General features: G+C 36.8%; 4 protein-coding genes across 5 annotated transcripts; all 4 read right to left on the reverse strand.

The window, feature by feature from the left end:
• Positions 1-952: 952 nt before the first annotated feature.
• Positions 953-3,723, reverse strand: LOC147473438 (glutamyl-tRNA reductase 2-like). Its single transcript, XM_086587446.1, has 3 exons — positions 3,346-3,723; positions 2,453-2,694; positions 953-2,301 (listed from the first exon to the last, which is right to left on the reverse strand). Exons 1-3 carry the CDS (start codon positions 3,581-3,583, stop codon positions 1,177-1,179), a joined length of 1,605 nt encoding a protein of 534 aa, XP_086443572.1. The 5' UTR covers positions 3,584-3,723; the 3' UTR covers positions 953-1,176.
• A 133-nt stretch (positions 3,724-3,856) lies between these two features.
• Positions 3,857-6,585, reverse strand: LOC147473439 (glutamyl-tRNA reductase 1, chloroplastic-like). Its single transcript, XM_086587445.1, has 3 exons — positions 6,042-6,585; positions 5,477-5,718; positions 3,857-5,321 (listed from the first exon to the last, which is right to left on the reverse strand). The coding sequence occupies exons 1-3, from the start codon at positions 6,277-6,279 to the stop codon at positions 4,182-4,184; spliced, it is 1,620 nt and encodes a 539-aa protein (XP_086443571.1). The 5' UTR covers positions 6,280-6,585; the 3' UTR covers positions 3,857-4,181.
• Positions 6,586-7,883: 1,298 nt separating this feature from the next.
• LOC147473440 (lariat debranching enzyme-like) lies at positions 7,884-16,165 on the reverse strand. Its single transcript, XM_086587459.1, is given in 10 exon segments — positions 7,884-8,035; positions 8,645-8,763; positions 14,269-14,445; positions 14,662-14,855; positions 15,441-15,526; positions 15,528-15,545; positions 15,631-15,743; positions 15,745-15,789; positions 15,855-15,971; positions 16,040-16,165. Coding segments are annotated over 10 exon segments (894 nt in total). The 5' UTR covers positions 16,046-16,165; the 3' UTR covers positions 7,884-8,016.
• Positions 16,166-19,716: 3,551 nt separating this feature from the next.
• LOC147473441 (NAD(P)-binding Rossmann-fold superfamily protein) lies at positions 19,717-22,397 on the reverse strand. 2 transcript variants are annotated; one of them, XM_086587460.1, is made up of 4 exons: positions 22,156-22,397; positions 21,755-22,013; positions 20,379-20,561; positions 19,717-20,233 (listed from the first exon to the last, which is right to left on the reverse strand). In XM_086587460.1, the coding sequence occupies exons 1-4, from the start codon at positions 22,251-22,253 to the stop codon at positions 19,841-19,843; spliced, it is 933 nt and encodes a 310-aa protein (XP_086443586.1). In that variant the 5' UTR covers positions 22,254-22,397; the 3' UTR covers positions 19,717-19,840. The 2 variants fall into 2 exon arrangements, with proteins under 2 accessions (XP_086443586.1, XP_086443587.1); XM_086587461.1 differs by lacking the exon at positions 20,379-20,561 and having other exon boundaries at positions 22,156-22,395.
• Between the last annotated feature and the right edge of the window lie 366 nt (positions 22,398-22,763).

The following is a 22,763-nucleotide window of genomic DNA, read 5'->3' on the forward strand; positions in this document are numbered from 1 at the left end:
TACTACGCATGGTCTGTAGAGTTGTTGCAACCACATTCTTCATTCTCCAGCTTGCCTTCTCTGGATTTTTGAGTGTTGTGATGACTCTTTGGGTATCTCCTATCAGTTGTACAGGTGCCCTTCCCTCTGCAACAGATAGTTGTGCTCCTACTTTTGCTGCCATGTATTCTGCATCTTCTGGAGTTTGAGCCCTAAACTCCAGAATGAAATATATTATGTGTGTGTTGAATAACTATAATCCAACAATACACATTGACAGAAACAATTATACTAATTAAGTGTTAACATGACTACGTGTATGTGAGCTACCTTGCGAGCTTTTCGAGTTCGAGAAGTTTTAAAATGTGTTCGAACTTGACTCATATTATTTAGCAAGTTCGAGTAGAGCCCAAAACGAGCCGAGTGCAAGTTGCTCATGAGCTACTTGGCTTGATGATCATCCCTAAATTAATTTGTGTTCATCCCCGCCTTTCAATTTTTTTTTTTTTTTTTGAATTACACCATGGTTTAATTTGTCATTCTTTTGTACCGAAATTCACTAAGAAAACTATCGACGGATTATAATGAAATCCATGAAATGAATTGGTATTGGAAACCATGCAAACACTAGAAGTCATTGCCACGAGTAATTACTTTTGTTGGCGGATCATTTGCTAACAAAATAAAATGTCCAGTTAACCTTCATTTCGTAGTGCAATAAAATGTTGAAATTTGGAAATGTTCCCACACGATAGAAGGTGTGATCCTTCGACTTCAAACCATCTACCAACACCATATGTCCATGTAGAGATCAGTCATCAGCTATTTGCGTGCTATCATCTTAATTTATCCTACTGTTTAAAGAGAAGTTGATATGGGAACAACATATAGAGATCGGCCATCTGCTTGGCCATTGCGCAAAGTATGACACGCACAAACCAAAAACATCCTATTCTAAAGACCTTGTCTAGAATCAGAGAACTTCTTGTACATATATTATATATTCTAACAAACAAAACATCCCTCCCACCGGCTTACACAGACGCATTTCTGGATATATGATAAATCAAGCCAGAGTCAATACGCCTCACTTGTTTACTACCGAGCCTGATGGCCACTATATAACATTACATACAAAGACTGAATTAGGGCTTCTTCTCTTATTACTGGAAAATGATGGTATGAAACAAGTCATCACTAAGATTCTTTCCGGGATTGTTCCATCTTGGCTCGAATCTTTTGTTCCAAAATGGAGGCATCTGTTTCAAGGCTAAACATCCTGTTAAGTGCATGCATGTTTTTGAGGATCTCGCTCAAAGGCCTACTGTTACTTTCATCGCATCTTAAATGTTCCATGGGACCATGAAGAACTTTGTTCATCATACCACGGCTAAGGTCTTCGATAGCTCTCCTTGTTTTCTTTGGGATATCATGTTTTATCTTTGACAAACATCTTTCCAACTCTGTAATTCTTATTGTCTCCACAAGGGCTCTCAGATTCTTGATGGTGGGAACGGTCTCAAAAGAGTCCATCTTATCTCGAAAGTCATCTAAATTTTTAGCAACTATAGCCTGAGCTTCCATTGCCTCCATTTTGGGTGCTAAAACTTCCTTAAAATCATCAACATTGTAGACTTGCGTATTCTCGACATCTGAGACACAGGAACCAACATTCCTTGGGACAGATATATCAAAGAAAAGCCGTGATCCCCCATTCATTGTACTCACGGGGGGAAGTGTCTCAACATTATCTTTCATGAATAATGGGATGTTTGATGCTGTGCTGGTGAAAACAACATCAGATTCACCGGCACATGTAAGCATCTCGGTGAGAGGCTTGTAGATTATCTCAACACCGCTCAAATCCTCACGGATGGCATCGACTCTGTGCTCAGATCTGTTGACAACAACAATCTTCGTCCACCCTTTTGCAACCAAGTGATTAATCACAAGTCTCCCCATCTTGCCTGCACCAATAACCAACACTCTAGCAGTGGAAGAGAGGTTCTGAGGAAGCTTGATGATGGCAAGTTCAACAGCAGCCGAACTGACAGAAATGATTGGCCCAGATGCAATGTTGGTCTTTGTTAGAACATCCGCACCAACACGAAGTGCATACCGAAATAACCCATTAAGGCTCCTTCCAAATCCAGTGACTCCTTCTCCAAAATTGACAACTTGTTTAACCCGACCAAGGATTTGTTCATCTCCTAGTATGAGAGAGTCAAGACCGGCTGAAACTTCAAATAGGTGATTTATCGCATCGCTGCCACGCAACAAAAACAGATGAGGACGAAGCTCTGAAGCAGCAACTCCACTTGTCTGCACGGATAAACAAAATGATGTTTAACAACTCTATGATATCATATCTTCGTCAAAATGTCAATTGTCCACTTCTTACAGAAACATACTGATTCCCAGGCAAAGCCAAATTCAAAAAGTGAAAACAAAACACGGAGAAATAAGGAAGCACCTTTTCCATCCATTCAGTCACGTCTCTAACCCCACAATGCCAAGATAGAGCTACCACATATATCTCCACTCTGTTGCAGGTGCTAAGAACAGCAGCTTCTTCTATATGGTAAAAGCCACAAAGCTCTCGGATGGCTCGAGGGTATTCAGCTTCTGGGATAGCAAGTTTTTCACGCGTTTCCACCGGGGCTGTGTGAATACTCAGACCTAAAACTATGATGCTGCTCTTTTCTTTAGTATACCCTGACAGAGATGAACAATTCAAAAGATTAGTACCATGGGAATTTCTTGCTTACCATGTTGAAAAGAGTTAAGGAAGATAATGCGTGGCAAAGTATAGTATAAAGCGTGACACTGAAAGAAAGTAACTGGTCGAAGAGAGAAATGCAACATCAAATACACTTCTGAAAAGAGAGGTGTCAAACTTTGAGCATAGTTTTCGGTGTAGAGGACTCATTCTGGAGTAAGGTGTAATAAGAATATAAGTGTTCATTTTGATACTACGAGGGCAACTACTTTGATGCATGGGAGGAGTTCTGATATCTTAATTGTTTCCCTTCATTGTTTCAACCTACATTTTTTTTTTTATGTTCATTACAACAAGTTGATCTTTACCAATCTTTAAAATGCTGTTTTTTTCAACTTTTAAAACTTAACATTTATGGTCATTTAGGCCTATTTATGGCCTATGGAGATGGTTACCGTTTAAAACTCTAATTATTTTGCAATTTGTACAAATTGAAAACCAGTTACTAATTTGTACAAAAGTAGCTATATAATTGAGTAAGACCCATGTTTCTATAAGTTGTATTTTCGGTTTTTTGCATCATACAAAAAACGGTAAAAAAAAATAGTTGATAATCATTCAATAAAAATGAAAATTTAGTAACTTACTATCAGCGCCTGAAATTTTGAGCCGTTCAAGAGCAGACATACTAGAACCCCTCGAATCACTGTCCTCCTCCGGCATACCTCCACATCTAGGACTCAAAGGGACTCCACTTCTACCTCTACCAATAACAAATCTTCTCTTGAAAGTAATTGGTTTGTAAATAATTCGATATTGAGAATAAGAGATGGAAGAGGTGTTCAGAGCTGCCATTGATGTAGGAAAACCAGTTGATGTTGCCATTGTTCTAAAGAGAGAAATGAAAATGAAAACACGTTTTATCCACACTCCCCTACCCACCAACCCTGGTTTCCTTTTCAATCTCTCTCTGTCATTCTGTTTTCTGTTACGGAGAAGATTTCCTTGGACATGGGCTATTTTTTACTTCGGCCCAATCATCATCATCATCATCATCATCATAACTCATAACAAATTCAAAACACACCAGTGAACTTCCAAATTAAGGTGATACATTAGTGGAATCAGATTGATGAATTAATAGACACTTAGAATGTGTTAAGCAAATAAAAAATCCAACGCAACTAACTGAATCAATAGTACTTTTAACAATCAGCCATCCGCTCCCAGCAGCTTACAGAAACACATTTCTGGATACAGAGCCTCATTTTGTACAGAGCCTGATGGCCACGTTTAAATAAATTACGGATCATACATACAAAGATACCATTACAAAAATAAATTTCTATTGTACCTCTATGAAAGGAATTGAATTGCCCCGGAACGGGGGCTCAGAGCCTGTATTTGATGAAGAACTCAAGTCAATTTGAAGACAAGATGAGAACTTCTCCTCTTATTACTGGAATGTGGTAGAAGAAACAAGTCATTGAGATTCCTTTTGGGATTGTTCCACCTTGGCTCGAACCTTCTGTCCCAATACAGAGGCTTCGGTTTCAAGGCTAAACATTCTGTTAAGTGCATGCATGTTCTCGAGGGTCTCGCTCAATTGACTGCAGTCACTCCCATCGCATCTTAAATGTTGCATGGGACCATGAAGAACTTTGTTCATCATACCACGGCTAAGACCTTCGATAGCTGCCCTTGTTTTCTTTGGGATATCATCTCCTATCTTTGAAAAACATCTTTCCAACTCTGTCATTCTTATTCCCTCCACGAGAGCTCTCAGTTTTTTTATGGTGGGAACAGTCTCCAAAGAGTCCCTCCAAGCTCCAAACTGTTTTGATTCCTCAGTAATAATAACCTGAGCTTCCATTGCTTTTCGATTCCGATCCTCCTTGTTGGCTGCTACGACTTCTTTAAGATCATCAACGTTGTAGACACGTGTATTCTCAACATCAGAGACACAGGAACCGACATTCCTCGGGACAGAGATATCAACAAAAAGCCGTGAAACACCATTTATTGAACCCACAGGGGGAAGGGTCTCAACATTCTCTTTCGTGAATAATAGGGTCTCTGATGCTGTGCTCGTGAAAACAACATCAGATTCACCGGCGCATGCAAGCATCTCGGTGAGAGGCTTGTAGATTATCTCAATGTCTCTCATTTCCTCCCGGATGGCTTCAACTCTCTCCTCAGATCTGTTGACAACAACAATTTTAGTCCACCCCTTTGCAACCAAGTGTTTGATCACAAGTTTCCCCATCTTGCCAGCTCCAACAACCAACACTCTAGCGGTGGCAGAGGAATTCTGAGGAAGCTTCATTATGGCAAGTTCAACAGCAGCTGAGCTGACAGAAACTGCCCCAGATGCAATGTTGGTCTCTGTTCGAACCCGCTTACCAACAGTGATTGCATGCTTAAACAAACCACTGATGTTCCTTCCAAATCCGTTGACTCCTTCTCCAGACTTGACGACTTGTTTAACCTGAGCAAGGATTTGTCCTTCTCCTAGTACGAGAGAGTCAAGCCCGGCTGAAACTTCAAATAAGTGTTGTGTGGCATCGCCGTCACGCAACATAAATAGATGATGGCGAAGCTCTGAAGCAGGAATTCCACTTGTCTGCAAAGAAAAGCAAAATGGGGTTTAACAACAGAGATGATTTAAGTTTTGAAATAGTATTTAATGCTCATAAATCGGTCTATGTGCTTTGCACTTTTTAGAGAATTCCAAATACCAATTAACACACAGAATTAAATGAAGAAATAGGGAAGCACCTTTGCCATCCATTCAGTCAATTCTCTAACACCACGATGCCAAGATAGAGCCACCACATATATCTCCATTCTGTTACAGGTACTGAGAACACCAGCTTCTTCTATATGGTTCAAGCCACAAAGCTCTCCGATGGCACGAGGCCATTCAGCTTCTGGGATAGCAAGTTTTTCACGCATTTCCACTGGCGTTGTGTGAATACTCAGGCCTAAGACTATAATGCTGCTCTTTTCCTTAGTATACCCTGACAGATACGAACAAATAAAAAGGCGGCTCAAGACAATTAGTATGCCAATATTTTTGGTCAGAGAACGCGACAAAACGTTGGAATGTCCTTAGGTTATCTAACGTTATTTCATAGATTCCAATGTAATCTAACCCTTAAATAAGGGCCAGGGAACCATTTATGTCGACTACTTGGATGCATAAGAGGAGTTGTGATATCTTAATTGTTTCTTCTTCGTTCTAATTGTTACTTATTTGAACCTACATTTACCTTCCCAATGGAAAAGTTTTCACATTTGAGCAGGCAATTTAGTTGATGATATATAAAACAAGTAGACTTACGATCAGCGCCTGAAGCTTTGAGCTGTTCAAGAGCAGAGAGACTAGAAACTCTCGTATTGTTATTATCCGACACAGCTTCACACCTGGTGACACCTCCACTACGAAAAAGGAATGTTCTTTTGGGTTTGCAAATTATTCTAAATTGAGAATAAGAATACGAGGACGAAGAAGATTCCATCATCGTCTTGACAGCTGCCATTGATTTGGCAAAACCACCAGCTGTTGCTGCTGTTGCCATTGTTCCAAGAGAGAGAGAAGGTGGTTATGGTGTTTTTTTAAGCGGGTATTGCTGGTGATGGAGAAATGGGTTTGGTGTTGAATATGATATTTGGGATTGGGTCTGGTAATCTGGTATGGTGGGTTAGAAGTTAGATAATGAGAATAGTGGAAGGGTCGTGTTTCTAGCAATATGATTGGCGGGTTGAATACACGCTTTATCCACACTCCTTTTCAAGCTTTGTCTTCTTCATTTTTACCACAAATCTTCAAATTCCTTTCACACACACGATTCATGGCCTATTTTTAATGGCACAATCAACGTAACTAATTTTGATGTAGTTAGCCGACTGTTGACTTATACAAGTCATGGTGGTCACTAGTTTCCTGTCATTCACATATTAAATTCTCGATATCGTTTTTGACCAATTTAGCTCTTCAATTTACTCACTTCACTTTTCTCTATATTAAAAAATACATATATAATGAAAAAAAACCCGTAGGCATATTGCATAAGGGAGTTGAAATCGATCGATGTGAAGACTTTCATATATGAAAGAATAGAACCAAGTCTCCACGGGATGACGGGAAGAACACCAAATGCTTAGAGCCTTTGTTAGTAATTTGCGAATCGAATTTTTAAAAGACAAAACGTATAATACAATGTTTGAAAGATTCGTAATAATTCGCGATTTTTAAAATAAATAATATAGATTTTGTCAAATTTTTGAAAAATTCGGCTAAAAAAAAAAAATTCGGTTGCGTTTTTGTTATTTTTGTATATTTTATGTCTTCACTCTTACTTTAAATCTCTCAATCTTACTTTTTTAGGATAAATTAATCTAAAATTTTGGTTTTATATTTTTTGGATAATAACTAAATTGTCATGTCATAGTGTGTGTATTTTGAATTTTGAACATTAATTTCAATCTAAAAACAAATAAATATAGGTAACTATGAAGACCATTTAATTGATAGATCTCATTGATAATTCAAGTAGGATGGACCGAATGGCCTTACCATAATCTCAGAGTCTCAACTCTCATATGAATTTGCATTGTAAATATCCGGATTCAATCCCACCACCACCCCGGTTACTCACTTCTTATGTTGCACACTTAATTAGAGATGCACGCGCCAGAAGGTGATTTGAAGAAAGATGTATCTAAATATGCCATGGACAAAACATTTGCGAAGACAACAGTCCACAATTTGTTTTGTGATTTGAGGAAAGATAAATCTGAAAACGTGAGGACTGCTGATAGACAACCGACCAAATAGTTAACTCAACCTAAGATAATTGCATGGTTGATGCTTAGATACCTGTGGACGATACAATAGTTTGATGAAATGACTGAAGATATGAGATGATCAGATCTCCTGTTAGGCTTTTTCACACACACACAAAAACAAAATTAGATCCTTCAACATATGATCTACATATCTTTATTCTCAATTTGGGATAAAACGATCACTGGCACACAAGCAACCCATGAGTCTCAATCCAGTCTAACAAAATTTTGTTGGGATAGCTACGTCCTTTTCTGCACCACAACCATGAGTCACAAGGTAAGTGTCAGTTTTTCTACCATACAAAGTGAAAATAACAATAGCTGCAAAGAGCATGAAATCGTGGCAAAAACATTACCAAATTATACTAAACTACTTGTCATCTTCATTGGAATCGTCAGCATCTCCAAGTTCAATTTCATCCACATCATCAGTGGTAACACCATTAACATCGTCGTCAGGCGCCTCTTCACACGTCTCTGTTACCACTTTATAGGAGAAACAATCAATATAACATAATAGAAAGATAAAGCCTATGAAAAGTTTCATTTGAAAAAACAGAATGTGATTATTAAAATATCATTCACCACCACATCCCCAATTCTCAATAAAACCACCATCACTCAACTAACACAGTTTTGCATGTTGGGCATGGATAATGGCCCACATGTGCATGTCCAAGATTTTCATAAGTTGCAGAATTTTGATGCCTATGAGTTTCTTTGAAGGCCCGTGATACCTTTCCATACTCAAAATTTCACTCCTTCAAAGATACATTTTCATGCTTATCAATAAATTTAGAGGGACAGAGTTAATATTCAACTTCAGTATGTTCTTGCAACGTGCTTCAAAATCACGTATACAAAAATAATGCACAAACTTCCTAAAAAGATATCTGATGCATAAAGTGATAAAACAGATGTGTACTGCTCCAGCACGAGTGAAGACATGGCAACAGGAAACTGGCAGATGATGTTTGATTTATTTTCTTTGTGACAAACCTTCTGCCTTGATATCTAAGCTAATTGTGGCATGGTCAGATAGACTATTGAGAACTTGCCCCCGGTCATATGAGACAGCTTAACGGAAGCACATACCCAAAATATGCTGGTCTTCTGGTTACAGGCAAAATAGAATTCAGTTTCCGCGTTATCGCCAGCCACTCTTCATCATAATGGATCTCATAAGGTCCTGGTTCTGATTCAATTTCAACAATCTAGACAGCAAACAAGTGGCAACAAATTTAACAGAAAGTACTTCCTGAAGAATGATTGAAATGAATCTGAAATTTATTGAATGAAACAGTGTTCTTTGTTACACTTGTATTTATACAACAAACTCTGCCTACGTGGAACAATTAGTTACACACTACTAACAAACTTCTAACAACTTTTAACAAACTTCTAATCAACTAATGTTGACTCAAGCTGACTTGCTGACTTGGATTCTTCTAGAACCTTCAGAGGTTGTTATGCACCATTACCCTCCCTCAAGCTAAAGGGAGAATCTCTCACTTTGAGCTTGAATATTAAATCTTGAAATCGTTGAGTGGCAAGTCCTTTGGTAAACACATCAGCTATTTGATCAGCAGTGCACACATATTGAATATGAAGCAGTTTACTGTTGACCAATTCTCTGACATAATGATAATCCACCTCCAAATGTTTTGTGCGAGCATGAAAAACTGGATTATTGGAAAGTGAAATAGCACTGATATTGTCACACCATAACAGTGGTTGTTGTGTCAGTGGAATTTGTAAATCCTTGAGTAGAATACATAACCAGTAGAGTTCTGCTGCAGTGTAGGCAAGACTTCGATATTCAGATTCAGTACTCGATCTTGCAACTGTTGGTTGCTTCTTAGCACACCAAGAGATCAAATTGTTGCCATAGTAAATACAAAACCCTGTAGTGGATCTCCTGTCTGATGGACATCCAGCCCAATCGGCATCTGAATAAGCAGTAATGACAGCAGATCCTTTATTGAAATAGATACCTTTTGTAAGTGTACCTTTTAGATATCTAAGAACCCTCTTTGCAGCAGTCATGTGAATGGAAGTAGGAGCATGCATAAACTGTCCTAACTGATTGACTGAGAATGATATATCTGGTCTAGACCAAGTTAAGTATTGAAGAGCACCAACCACTGATCTGTATTCTTGAGGATCAGTTAAAACATCACCAGAATTAGGTTCAAGTTTTACTGATGTAGAACATGGAGTAGAGCAGGGTTTAGCATCCAACATCTTTGTTTTATCTAGTAAATCATAGGTATACTTTGTTTGAGAGAGAAATAGCCCTTTCTTGCTTCTCTGAACTTCCATACCTAAGAAGAAATGAATGGAACCAAGATCTTTCATTGCAAATTTAGAACTTAGCTGTTGGATAAGAGAAGTATAGTACCTTGAAGAATCACCAGTGACCAGAATATCATCAACATATATAAGAACATAAGTAGTTGTATGATGCATTATTCTGACAAAGAGAGAAGGATCTGCCTTTGAAAGATTAAAGCCAAGAGATAGTAAAGCTTTTACTAGTTCTTCATACCAGGCTCGAGGTGCCTGTCTTAAACCATAAAGAGATCTCTGCAACTTACACACATAATGAGGTTTCTCTAGATCGACAAAACCTTGTGGCTGTACCATGTAAACATCCTCCTTTAAATGGCCATGTAGAAATGCATTAGAAACATCTAATTGCTTAATATCCCAATCATTTTGCACTGCTACTGCCAATATCATCCTTATAGTAGAAGGCTTTGCTACAGGACTAAATGTATCAGTGAAATCAACTCCAAATTGTTGATTGAAACCCTTTGCCACAAGCCTAGCTTTGAATTTATCAAGACTTCCATTAGCCTTTTGCTTGATCCTAAAAACCCATTTGTTTTTAACAAGATTTTGACTTGCATCAGGAGGAACTAATATCCATGTATGATTTTGAATTAAAGCATTATACTCCGCAGCCATGGCTGATCTCCAGTTAGAATCCTTTACTGCTTGAGTATAGGTTGTTGGAGTTTTGGGCAAATTTTGTAAGGATGTGGTAAGAGCAATAGGCAGTGGATGTTTAGTTGCAGTGCAAGCTTTAGGTTTTGTAATACCATTTTTGGCTCTTGTAGTCATATGGTGAGAGTTGGATACTGACAGGATAGAGTCATTAGAAGATGAAACTGGAAGTGATGAATTAGAGGTAGAAGATGCAAGAATATTCTTTTGAATGAAATCAGAAGTTTGCATTGAGTCAGAACTATGAGTATGAGTAAGAGGAAATTTAACAAAAGGAGTAAACATGTTAGAGGATGCTATAAAAGACATATTAGATTTGTAAGGAAACTCAGACTCATTAAAAATGACATGTCTAGACAAATAAATCTTTCCAGTTTGAGGATCCAAGCATTTATAACCCTTGTGATTGAGGCTGTAACCTATGAAGACACAGTGTTTGCTTCTCATATCTAGTTTACCTTCAGAGTATGGTCTTAGCCAAGGAAAGCAGCTGCAACCATAAACTTTTAAGAAAGAATAATTTGGAGACTGTTTGAACATTTTTTCATAGGGACAAGAGTTATGAATTGAAGATGATGGTAGTCGGTTTATGAGAAATGCTGCAGTATGAACCACTTCCAGCCAATATTGAGTAGGAATTTCAGATTGAGAGAGAAGTGTTCTAGTCATTTCTAATAAATGTCTGTGCTTTCGCTCAACAATGCCATTCTGTTCTGGAGTATGAGCGCAACTAAATTGATGACTAATACCAGAAAGAGATAGAAATGACTGAAATTTTGAGCTAGTAAATTCCCCTCCACAGTCAGTTCTTATATTTTTGATGTTACACTCAAGACTGTTTTCAATATAGATTTTGAATTGAACAAATGTTGTGTAGAAATCAGATTTGAGAGTAATAGGAAAAATCCAACAATATCTGGTAAAATCATCTACAATAGTAACAAAGTATCGACATCCATTTATTGAACACACTGAAGAAGGTCCCCACAAGTCAATATGAACAAGTTGAAGAGAAGTACAACTTTTTGACACTGAAGAAGAAAAAGGGAGTCTATGACTTTTTGCTAATTGACAGTCATTACAAAAAGCAGTAGACTTAGAACTATGTTGTACAACCAACTTATTTTTATGCAGAACATGATGTAAAGTGGAAGTAGAAGGATGACCCAGTCGTTGATGCCATGTAGAAAAGGAGGCTTTGTTGCTGAATAGGGCTGAAGGTGATTGTTTGAAGTTTTGACTGAATGTGAATGGATAAAGTCCTTTCTCACATTTCCCTTGAAAAAGAATCTTCTGGGTTGCATTGTCCTTGACAATAAATCCACAAGAGTGAAATGTGAGTGAGCAATGATTATCAGTGACAAATTTATGCACAGATAAGAGATTATGTGTCATTTGTGGAACATGTAAGATATTGTTCATATTAAAGCATGATGAGGCATTTTTAGGATAGAGTAAAGATGATCCAGTGTTTAGAATTGCCAAACCTTGACCATTTCCCACGAGAACTTTGTCTTTGCCTTTATAGGATGAATGAGAGCCAATATTGCTCAGATCAGGTGTGATATGGTGTGAAGCACCAGTATCAGCATACCAGCTTGGAGTAGATTGATTTTGAGATACAAAATTTGCAACTGGATTATGATTATTGCTGAGATTTGTTGAATACTGTGCTGACGGTTGAGAGCTTGAGGATGCATAATAAGCCGTAGGAAATCCTGAATTCTGATTGTTGGAAGATGCATAGTTAGCAGGGAATCCTGAATTCTGATTACTTGAAGATGCATAGTTAGCAGGGAATCCTGAATTCTGATAACTTGAGGATTCATAAGGACCAGCAGAAGAATTGTGATCATATTCAAAGACATCAGGATTACTCTGATCATAAGTACCAACAAACTGATCATAACCACAATTATATTGATCAAAGTTAGCCATATTTGAATCTGCACTGAAGTTACTTTGATCAAAACTCCCATTGTTTGAACTGTAGCTGAAACTAGAATCTTCACAAGCATTTACAGAATCATGAATGTTAGCTAACATAGCTAACTTTGCCGGTGGAATTTTTCCTGCATAAGCATGGCTCATTCTATGATGGCAATCAATGGCTAAATGCCCTGTTTTCCCACACACCTGACACACTGGTCTTTGTCCTTGATTCAGAGAGGCTCCATGCATATTACTATTGCCTCTAAAGTTTCCAGACCTTCCCGGCATATAGTTTCCTCTAGAATAGCCATAGTTTCCTCTTGTACTGAAGCTGTTCTGTATTCCATAATTTGAAGGATGATTAAAGCTTGACTGACCTCTGTAATAGCCTCTATTTCCCTGACTATTGCCTCTAAATGAACCTCTATTAGATGGAAAATGACCTTGATAATCTCTTGTGCTTGAAAAAGCATGGGACTGGACATCAGCTACTTGTGCATTGTGAGCTTCTTCAACTGATAATTCCTCACTTAATAACAGACCATGTAACTCATCAGAAGTAACTTGTTGTTGTCTAACTCGAATTGAAGTAACAAATGGTTTGTATTCACTAGTTAAACCTCTTAACATATGAAAAACTAAATCTTCATCTGTTACAGGTGATCCAGCAGCAGCTAGTGCATCAGCTGCTTGTTTGAGATTTTGAAGATACGCAGCAATGCTCAAATTCCCTTTTTTCAGTACTTGAAGTCTTGCTTTCAATTGCATTACATGTGCAGTAGATATTGTAGCAAAGCGTCTTTCTAAAGTAGACCATAGCTCATGTGAAGAAGAGATTCCAACTACATATGGTAACACCTCAATAGACAACGTCGCATTTAACCAGATGAGTAGTGTTTGGTCTCTTCTTAACCAATCAAGATATGCCGGATTAACATGATTTGTGACAACACCTCTAGCATCAATTAAAAATTGATCTGGACATAACTCTCTTCCACTAACTAAATCTAAAAGATTGAAGTTGCGAAGAATAGGCTTGAACACTGATTTCCACAATATGTAATTTTCTCTATCTAATTTTATTGGAACTAGATTACATATATTTTGAAAGGAAAGATTATGAAACGAGCTTACAGCTGGATTTTGATGTTGAACAGACGAAGAATCATATGCCGCCATTGTTGGAAAAACATTGAACTGATTGCTGGTTGGAGTATGACTAGTTTGATTACTAGTTGTAGCATGATTACTAGTTGCAGCATGATTATGCTGATTGTTGTTTTGAATCGAAGGTAGTTGAATCTGATTGCTTCTCGTCATTGTTGAATCTTGAAGAACACAACTTGTTGAAGATTATAGAACACCACTCAATTGATTGTTAGGTTTTGATGGTTTACACCAATGAAAACTAATGAAACAACGGAATGATTTGAAGAAGATTGAAGAAGAAGAAAAAAAAATCAGATTTGAGGATCAATCTCTTTTGAGCATTTAGCTCCGATACCATGAAGAATGATTGAAATGAATCTGAAATTTATTGAATGAAACAGTGTTCTTTGTTACACTTGTATTTATACAACAAACTCTGCCTACGTGGAACAATTAGTTACACACTACTAACAAACTTCTAACAACTTTTAACAAACTTCTAATCAACTAATGTTGACTCAAGCTGACTTGCTGACTTGGATTCTTCTAGAACCTTCAGAGGTTGTTATGCACCATTAACAACTAGACAGCAAACAGTGTTGTTGCTAACTACCAAAAAGTAAGGATACCTGCAAAAATCTGCGCCTAGGAAGGCATTTGTCAAGTGCAAGAAATTTCGTGACTGGACCACCCTCTCCATGTTGAACAGTAGCTGCAAATTTGCAGTGAAGATGAGCAGAGAACCAGTAAGGTGGTTTTAATTTGTATAGCAGATCTGCTGCAGCCTTACTTTCAAGAGTTTTTTCCTGAATCCGAACCAAGTAAATTAGAATATAGGATAGGATGAGCAGGAAGCAGAAGTAGAACCTCAACTTGAATATCTACAGTAACTATAAACGTTATATGTGAAAACAAACAATGATTTGAAATCCTTCTTCTTTTTCTTATCTTCTTTTTTTTAATAATTTTACATGATTGACAATGTACAAGCCTGAGAGTGATCTGAATACAAGTGCAGTTACCTCCTTCTCAAAATAGGGTTTGAAACGAACAAGCTCCCTCCAATTTCCATAGTCAGTGATACCAATGGGCCAATCATGTGAAAGGAAGATATCAATTGGTTCCTGAAGTTGCATAAGCTTATAGACGTCATACTCGCGAACATGGTACACAGACCGAATATCATTCTCGTTGTAAGGAGGCCTCTCATAGTGTCCTGTTCAAGAAAAACCAAATATGCTTTGATATCCTCGTTAATTTCAAATCACACATAAGAACTACAGTCAATCAGATTAACAGTTTAAATGAGAATATGCAGGATGATCTGTTAAGACATACTTTCAGCATCTTTGGGGTGTGTATGCTATTCACTTTTATTTTAACTGAAAAGGAGTACAATGTGAATGAATGGAAATCTATGATCACTTGGAAAGGTATAATTGTGGAAATAGTTGTGGAACTATGTGTAAAGCCAACAACAAAACTATGAAAAATGTTATGTCATGCAGCAAGATATGAAGTTTGTGGTCACTGACTAGCATATTTTGTCTAGAGGCCAACATCCATCAAGATGGTCCGTTGGGCATCCCATAGGGCATATGTGGAGGGAAAAGATCCCTTTTCAAGGAATTCGGAGGCATTTATTATGGTTACTTGCTCTCGAGTGGGCTCACATTCCACATCACAATATATATTTGTTCTCTATATCCTCTCAGCAGGTTAGTTCAATTCAAAAAACTAAAGGAGCAGCATTTATTAGAGTCAAGTAAACTATGAATTAGGGACTAAAAAGATATATTACCCTGATGGTAATGACGTGCATTGTAGATTCCAGAGAGACCACCAATACGTACGCTTCCAAACTTTACAACTCCAGCAAAACCCAAGTGCCCAGCCACCATAGTACCTATCAATCCCAACCAACAGGCAAAAGATGGTTAACATGGCAATGAGGCATCAGAAACAAGTGTGAACTGGATTATATAACTCACAATTCCCACAAGTAATTAGAAGCTTCATGATTCCCACTGATAAAAATAGTGGGGAAAGGCACAACTTGTTGACCAGAATAGTATTTCCAAAAAGAACTCATACTCCGATACTTGGGCTTCGACATTCAAGCTCTCCAAATCACCTTCATTCCTAACAGCCTATAGAATACAATTTATTATTAGCCAATGAATCAATCCTCGAGATTCGTGTAGCACAAAAAAACCTGAAAGTCTCCGCAACAGATGAGAAGATCAATTTTAGTGTTGTCAACTTTCTCCAAGTGTAAAAGTGTTGCGTAAACATTGTCTAAATCACCGTGCATACATCCTTCTACTGCTATCTATCAAACAAAGACATTAATTATTATAGTAATAATTAAATTATCATAATTTGAGGATTAGGACTTACTTTCATTGTTGCAAAACACAGAGAAACCCGGCACTTCCCTTTTGCAATATTTTGTTTTGACACCTCATCATTTCACCAGCATTAATTTGTTACTTCAGTACATCGTACCTGAGCTTTTATTCATTGTAACATTTCATCTCCAAATTTTGTAATTTCACTGGCATCTCCAATGGGTGTAAAATTACACCTCTACATAGCTCTACCTTGGTGCCATTAGGATTTTATAATTCCAATTGTAAATTATTATATAGTCCATAAATATCCAATCTCTATTGTTTCAACGGACGAGTGTAAAAAAAGTTTGATTTTAAACTCGGACAACACTTAAAATGACGTCCCTCTTTAATTTAAATTGAGACTTTATCATTTTAAGTGTTAAAATTTTCAAATTGTGACTTTATTAGAACTAGATAGTGACGTCCAAATGCTTTTTTTTCAGAGGTGTGTTCAAGTGTCGCCCGAATTCTTTATTAACTAATAGTGAAACGGGGAATTCTCCACCCTCTCTATGAACATTGGATATTTTGTAATGTTCATATACTAAGCATGATTTTACTTTCCTCCGGATTTTTTTTATCTTTAGCTTAATACTGTGGTGTTCAAAGATTGTCTTTTGCTCGTTCTGTTTTGAGTAGTTTTATTTTCTATAAGTGATAGTGGCAGTTCAGTAACCACCTCTTCTGGTGGTGGACTACCAGCAATTCCATGATCTGTTAAAACTTGAATCTAATGAGAAGTTATCTTGCTGTTCTTTCAAAAATTTATTGCAGCATGGAAATCGTGAAATATTTGTTGTAGGTGTTACTTATTAAGATCATCTGCCTCAGTGGCTGACTGATTAATGGTTTAAACAAGTGGCAATCTATCATTTGTGACCACAATGTCCCTGCTAACTCGGCAGGCGCTCTAGTTTGCAGAGTGCTTCATTATTTCCCTCTTGAACTTGTGAGTTGTGAGCCCGCCACCACTTAAATCCTTTATTATCTACTCCCTTGGTTGGTCTACAGTCTGCTCTACATTCTGAATAGCAAACTGTAGAATTTACTTATTGTGATTTGTTACATTTCGCTCTTGAATGTGCAATGTATCTTCTTGGCTGTTTAAGCTTATTGTTTCCTTTGTGTTACAGTTACTATCTTTAGACGACTCTGAGTATTTTTGTCCTTCTATGTTGTGGTAGATCACAAAATAGAGGGCAATAATTTCTACACCCCGTGCAGAAGTAGAGGCATTAGGCTATCACACAAATATCAAATGGTTGTTCACTTACGATTATTAGACAATTTCAGGGGATCTTAAGTTGCAGATGCCGACTAGCAAAATCAGTAAAACTTTTACGTTGTGGGATTGTAAATTTGGAATAAATGATTTGTTCTGATATATCAATAATTGATGATAGCAAGTAGATATGCAACCCTTTCTGTGTGCATCGGTTACAATTGTTGCCGGAAATCTAGGTTTTGTGATGGAATGGTCCATCTTGGCAAGCGGCAACATCATTTTCAGTGAGAGGTTTGGTGTCCCCAACTTTGGTCATCTATGAGATTCCAAATAAGAGAATGATGGCCTACTGCACTTTTTACCTAGCCTATATACATTACAATCAAATGTCTATGCTAGGAAGTTCTCTTAACTTAATCTAATACTACACTTTTAAGTTAAAATCTAGTTTTTTTGGTTCATCGATTGGTGAATTGAAATGAGCAAAGTTGTCAATGTCTCCAAAATGGTGAGAGTGTCACGAGCCATAAAACCAATAATCTAACTACATAAAGTCTAAACCTTACATTCTCTTTCAATAGAGCGATTGAGTTATGCTTAGCCCTCCAACACACCATACATTGAGATCTGAATTTTAAAAAAACTATAATGAGTAATATATATGCACTACAATTAAAGTGAAACAGTATAAGAATACTGAGTAACAATACACATAAATAAACAGGGGATTGATGCATGCCAATTTTGAGACAGCAATTTGATTTGGATGTGCATAAAAATGAAGAAATATTCTAATAAGTAATAACATTACCTAAAGAGGAATGATTGGTGATTCATTGAGTAGGGTGTAGGATGGCACTGTTGGCACAAAATTAAAAGGTTTGGTTCCTCTTTCTTTTGGCTTACTTCTGATCCACTGACGGTCTGTCACGTCAAATTGCACACCCCTGTAACGCAAGTATAAAGTTTCTTTAATTAAAGCTTAAGCGCCAACATATAAAATTCAATTATAAGACTATTAACCGGGAATCAATATCAAATATTATACGAAAATCGATCCAATTTTACAAGTTTTGACAATATAGAAACTAATTTTTTTTTTCGGTCAAATTGGGACCGAACTTTTTAATTTTTGCAATATGGGGACATGTGTAACATGATATCTAAATTTATACACGTTTGTTTCACACAAATAATTTCTATGGCCATGAGGTTGTAGCGTAGATATCTTTGATAAGAAAGTGTAATAATAATGTATGTAACTTGTGAATTATGAAACATGTGAGAAATTTAAACTATATAAGAACTAGTCCCCACATCAGAAAAAATTAAAAAGTTTGGTCTCCAATTTAATAAAAAAAAAAAAAAATAGTCCTCATATTGTCAAAACTTATAAAGTTCGATACCATTTTTAATCGTTTTTCGAATATTATATGAGCCAACTTAAGAGATGCACATACCCAAAATATGCAATAGGGAAGGACATGGCTTAGCTTTAATTTGCATGGTAAGATTGGGTACATCCAAATGTTGCTATCCCATTCTGCAGTCAATGCCGCCCACGAGGCAAAGCCACATAAACAAGAGCTTTGGGCCCAATTATTTTGGCAAAGTACGGGTCCACCACTAGAGTCCACCAAACAGTTTAACACCCTTGAAATATGTACTTACTATTAAGAACAATAATATTATAAACTTAATTGAAATTATGGCTAATGAAAATATTAAATCTACTTTTTACTTACCACATCAAAATATGTATAGAATCTTATTTGTTACATAAAACAAAAAACAAATAATGAGAAGAAACAACAAATACGTCAATTTTTGTTTTTGACATGTGAATACACACATATAACCACATTTTAATCGTTGGCTTTGGGACACCAGAAACTCAGTACCGGCATTGTCAGCAATATAGATAATTTCAAAATGCACAGAAGAAAAAATAAAAAGGATTAGTTGTTGTGATTTGAAGGATTGCGTTATTTGCGGAAGACCCTAAAAACCAAGTAGTGAAGTCTGTTAAGATAGTAAAAATGGGCATTTGCAAAAGAGATTATGAGAATTATTGTATTGGAATATCTAAACTACCATAACTTCTAATTTATAAGTCAGATTTCATTCAGCAAAGTTGGTATTCTTTTATCGTTCTACTGGCATTGGCATAGCTATTTGGTCTCTGCATAGTGCTAACCTATGTAACGAAAATGAATGAATGACTTTAAAAGGAAAATTAATAAAAAGTAGATACTTTGTCTGAAACTGTTTAAGGATTAAGAAGTAGTTGTACACTTGAACCTGGTCTCACCATTATTCAGTATATGACGCACAAGAACCGGGAAATGTTACACCTATCAAGTAAAGTAAAAAACATTCTACTGAAAGAAATTATAGAATTATAGTGTGGGTTAGATACTTAGATGATTAGTGGTTTGGAAAAGAAAGCTCGCAAGTGATTAATATAGGCGCAATTTGAGCCAAGGCTCCATTCAGATTTTCCTTTACTTTCTTTGCACCAAGCTACAGCCACCTCAAATTTTAAGTCCTAATAAGACAATACATAATACGACATTCTTTCTAGAGTTTTGAAAAGGAAATGTTAGAGCTAACATAGAATTTTCCAGTAGGGAGCTCATGAGGTGGAAGCAACACAAGTCTGGCTGCAACATCAGCAACATAATCAGGAGTGTGCTTCCCTTGGCCACGAGTCATGGAGGTCCTAGTGAATCCAGGACAATAGCAATTCACACTTAAACCATTCCCATCGCAACGCTTTGCTACAATCTTGGAGTAAGCATTAAGTGCAAGTTTAGACACTGCATAATCAGTCCATACCTCTGGCCATCCATTTTTGTCCCAAACTCCATTCTTTACATCCTCAAGAAACCGCCTCACAACGTAACTGATGCACTCTTCGGATAGATTTTCTTCGTCTTCTAATATTTTCCTGACACCAAGATTGCTCACCTTCTTCATACATTCAAGCAACCATCAATTGTTTATGAGGAAAAATATCAGAAACGTTACATTAAAGAAAAATATCATAAATGTTACATTAAACTGATTTTTTATTTTTATTTTTTTAAATTTGACCAAATGGCACATATACACTCACGTTTAATAGCCCCAGTCTTGAACTAATGTTCAATATTCGGCTTTTATTAGCGGATAAGCGAAATAAGGGCAAAAGAGCTTCTGTTAGCAGCTTGGGTCCGTAGTAGTTGGTATTGATCACTGTTTCAGCGTGTTCAACTGAGTTCTCACCAATTTCTTTGAGCGATACTGCAGCATTATTCACCTAAAAATTTAAACAAGAATACAATTGTTTGAGCCATTATTCAGAGGGTATGTATCATCAATACAAAACCCACTACTAGTCCCACTATTTCCACAATTATTATACACCTTATATCGTATATCTGGTTGACTGGAATTTCTAAGATTAGTTTCCTAGGAACTTATATCAACCACATATGCTGATATGCAGACATTATTGAAGGTCACATTAATATGACGTACTATGTGAGCATGAGCATACGTACACAAGTGTGTCTTGGGGTGCGTAAAAGACTGACCTACAGATTATTATGAATAACTGAACATATCCACTTGACATATAGAGACAATTGGAAGCTATTGCTACTGGCAAATGACCAGCTTGCTCTATGTAAAAATTCATAGATGGCTGAAAAATATGCGTTTTGAACTATTTATCTAATTAGTAATTCCCTTAAGACTGAATTAGTGAACTAATTTCGATGATGAGAATGTTACTGGCTTGATCGAAGTCTCTGCTACTGATCTGATTGAACGAAGAGGGACAAATCTATACATGCTAAAAAGTAAAAACTACAATAATACCAGTGACCATAATCTATAGGATATTTTTCAACGCCTAGTTATATATCTATGATTGCATATATCTACATCTTTCTTATTGAAAAGTAATGAAATAAGCGTGTTCATGGTATCTAGCTCAACGTCACTTTCATGGCAATAGCCAAAGGATCTGCCTCTCAATATGATTTGACTTCCAGACTCATTTCTCTATGATTTACGCAGAGTTTTGCCTATATTGTCTACAATACCTTAAAAGTTGAACTCATTCAACTTCATATCTCATCCATATATTATAAACTATAACCATCATCTGAGATCCTCTTCACATTAGATTTGAATACGCTTCACCAGGCATCATCACCTGCTACAACTTACCATTTACGTTGTGTTTAGGATAATGTAAAACATTACTGTGCAAAATCTAATTTAGAAAACAATTATTCTTGGAGTCTGTTTATTTGAAGTATATATTCTATCCAATACAAAACCTTTGGTGAGTGAGTTATAGAGTATAGAAGTCTTCAAATATATCAAGTTAATTTCCTCAACCCCACGCGATTAACTGAGATTCGTGTGAACAAGATGTGTATATAGAACAGGAAATGGTGCAAATACGCATGCAATGTTATTGTAGGATCAGGAGGAACTTACAAGAATGTCCAACCCCCCAAATGTTTCACTCAGCCATGACACAAGGGCCTTGATAGAGGAATGCTCTAATAAATCAAGGCGAAAGAACTTAACATGCAATCCCTGTAAGCTGAGCAACTCAACTGCTTTCTCCCCCTTTGACTCATCTCTACATGTCAAGACCACAGTTACTCCTACCTCTGCTAGCCGCTTAACAAGTGCAAATCCAATCCCAGTGTTTCCACCAGTGACGACAGCAATCGTGTCCTTGGACCACCATCTACATAATTCTTAGCTCTTATGTTATACATCACAAATTAATATATCTAACTAGTAATTAATATATGTTCTGATGAAGGAAAGAATGCTATATATCTGTAGTTGTGCTATGCAAAGGTCACATTAAGCATGCATGTGATTACCTGGTGATGAAGGAAGATGAAGATTGAGATGGTTTTGTTGATTCCATTAGAAAGAGATGGCTTAGAAGATGGTGAGAGAAGGTAGAGATGTGGTTCATTTATACCATAGTCATAAAATAAATAAAACAAATCGGGAGAAAACATAGGCTTTCACCATTGACTGTCAGAATCTCCGTCTGAATATCACTGACTTAAAATATGGCTTTACGTTATGATCACACATTGTTGGGTCTAGTTTCTTTATCCAATACAATATGAATTGTAAGGCCTAACTATTAAACTATAATCATTATGACTTAGACTTAACATGGCTGCATGACTTAGAAACAGGTTTTCTTAATGAAAAGGTGGAGACCAGAGTCGTTTAAAAACTCAAGCATGGAGAGTCATGTACTAAAAAAGTGCAAATTAAAAGTGTAATACACAGGCAGAAGCCAATTTCATCGAGAGAAATAGTCTTAGTCCTGATATGATCATTTAGTAGATTGTTTTTTTATGGGTCGGTTTCATTACCTTCAGTACTTCTGTGCTTTCACATGCGCTATTTGAGGTAATTGGGCGGCCAGTTGCGACTTTGATTGGAAGACATGGTCTACCTCTTTTAACTC

Source organism: Coptis chinensis, unplaced genomic scaffold (genome assembly GCF_015680905.1).
Source record: "Coptis chinensis isolate HL-2020 unplaced genomic scaffold, ASM1568090v1 utg2560_pilon_pilon, whole genome shotgun sequence".
NCBI classification, from domain to species: domain Eukaryota; kingdom Viridiplantae; phylum Streptophyta; class Magnoliopsida; order Ranunculales; family Ranunculaceae; genus Coptis; species Coptis chinensis.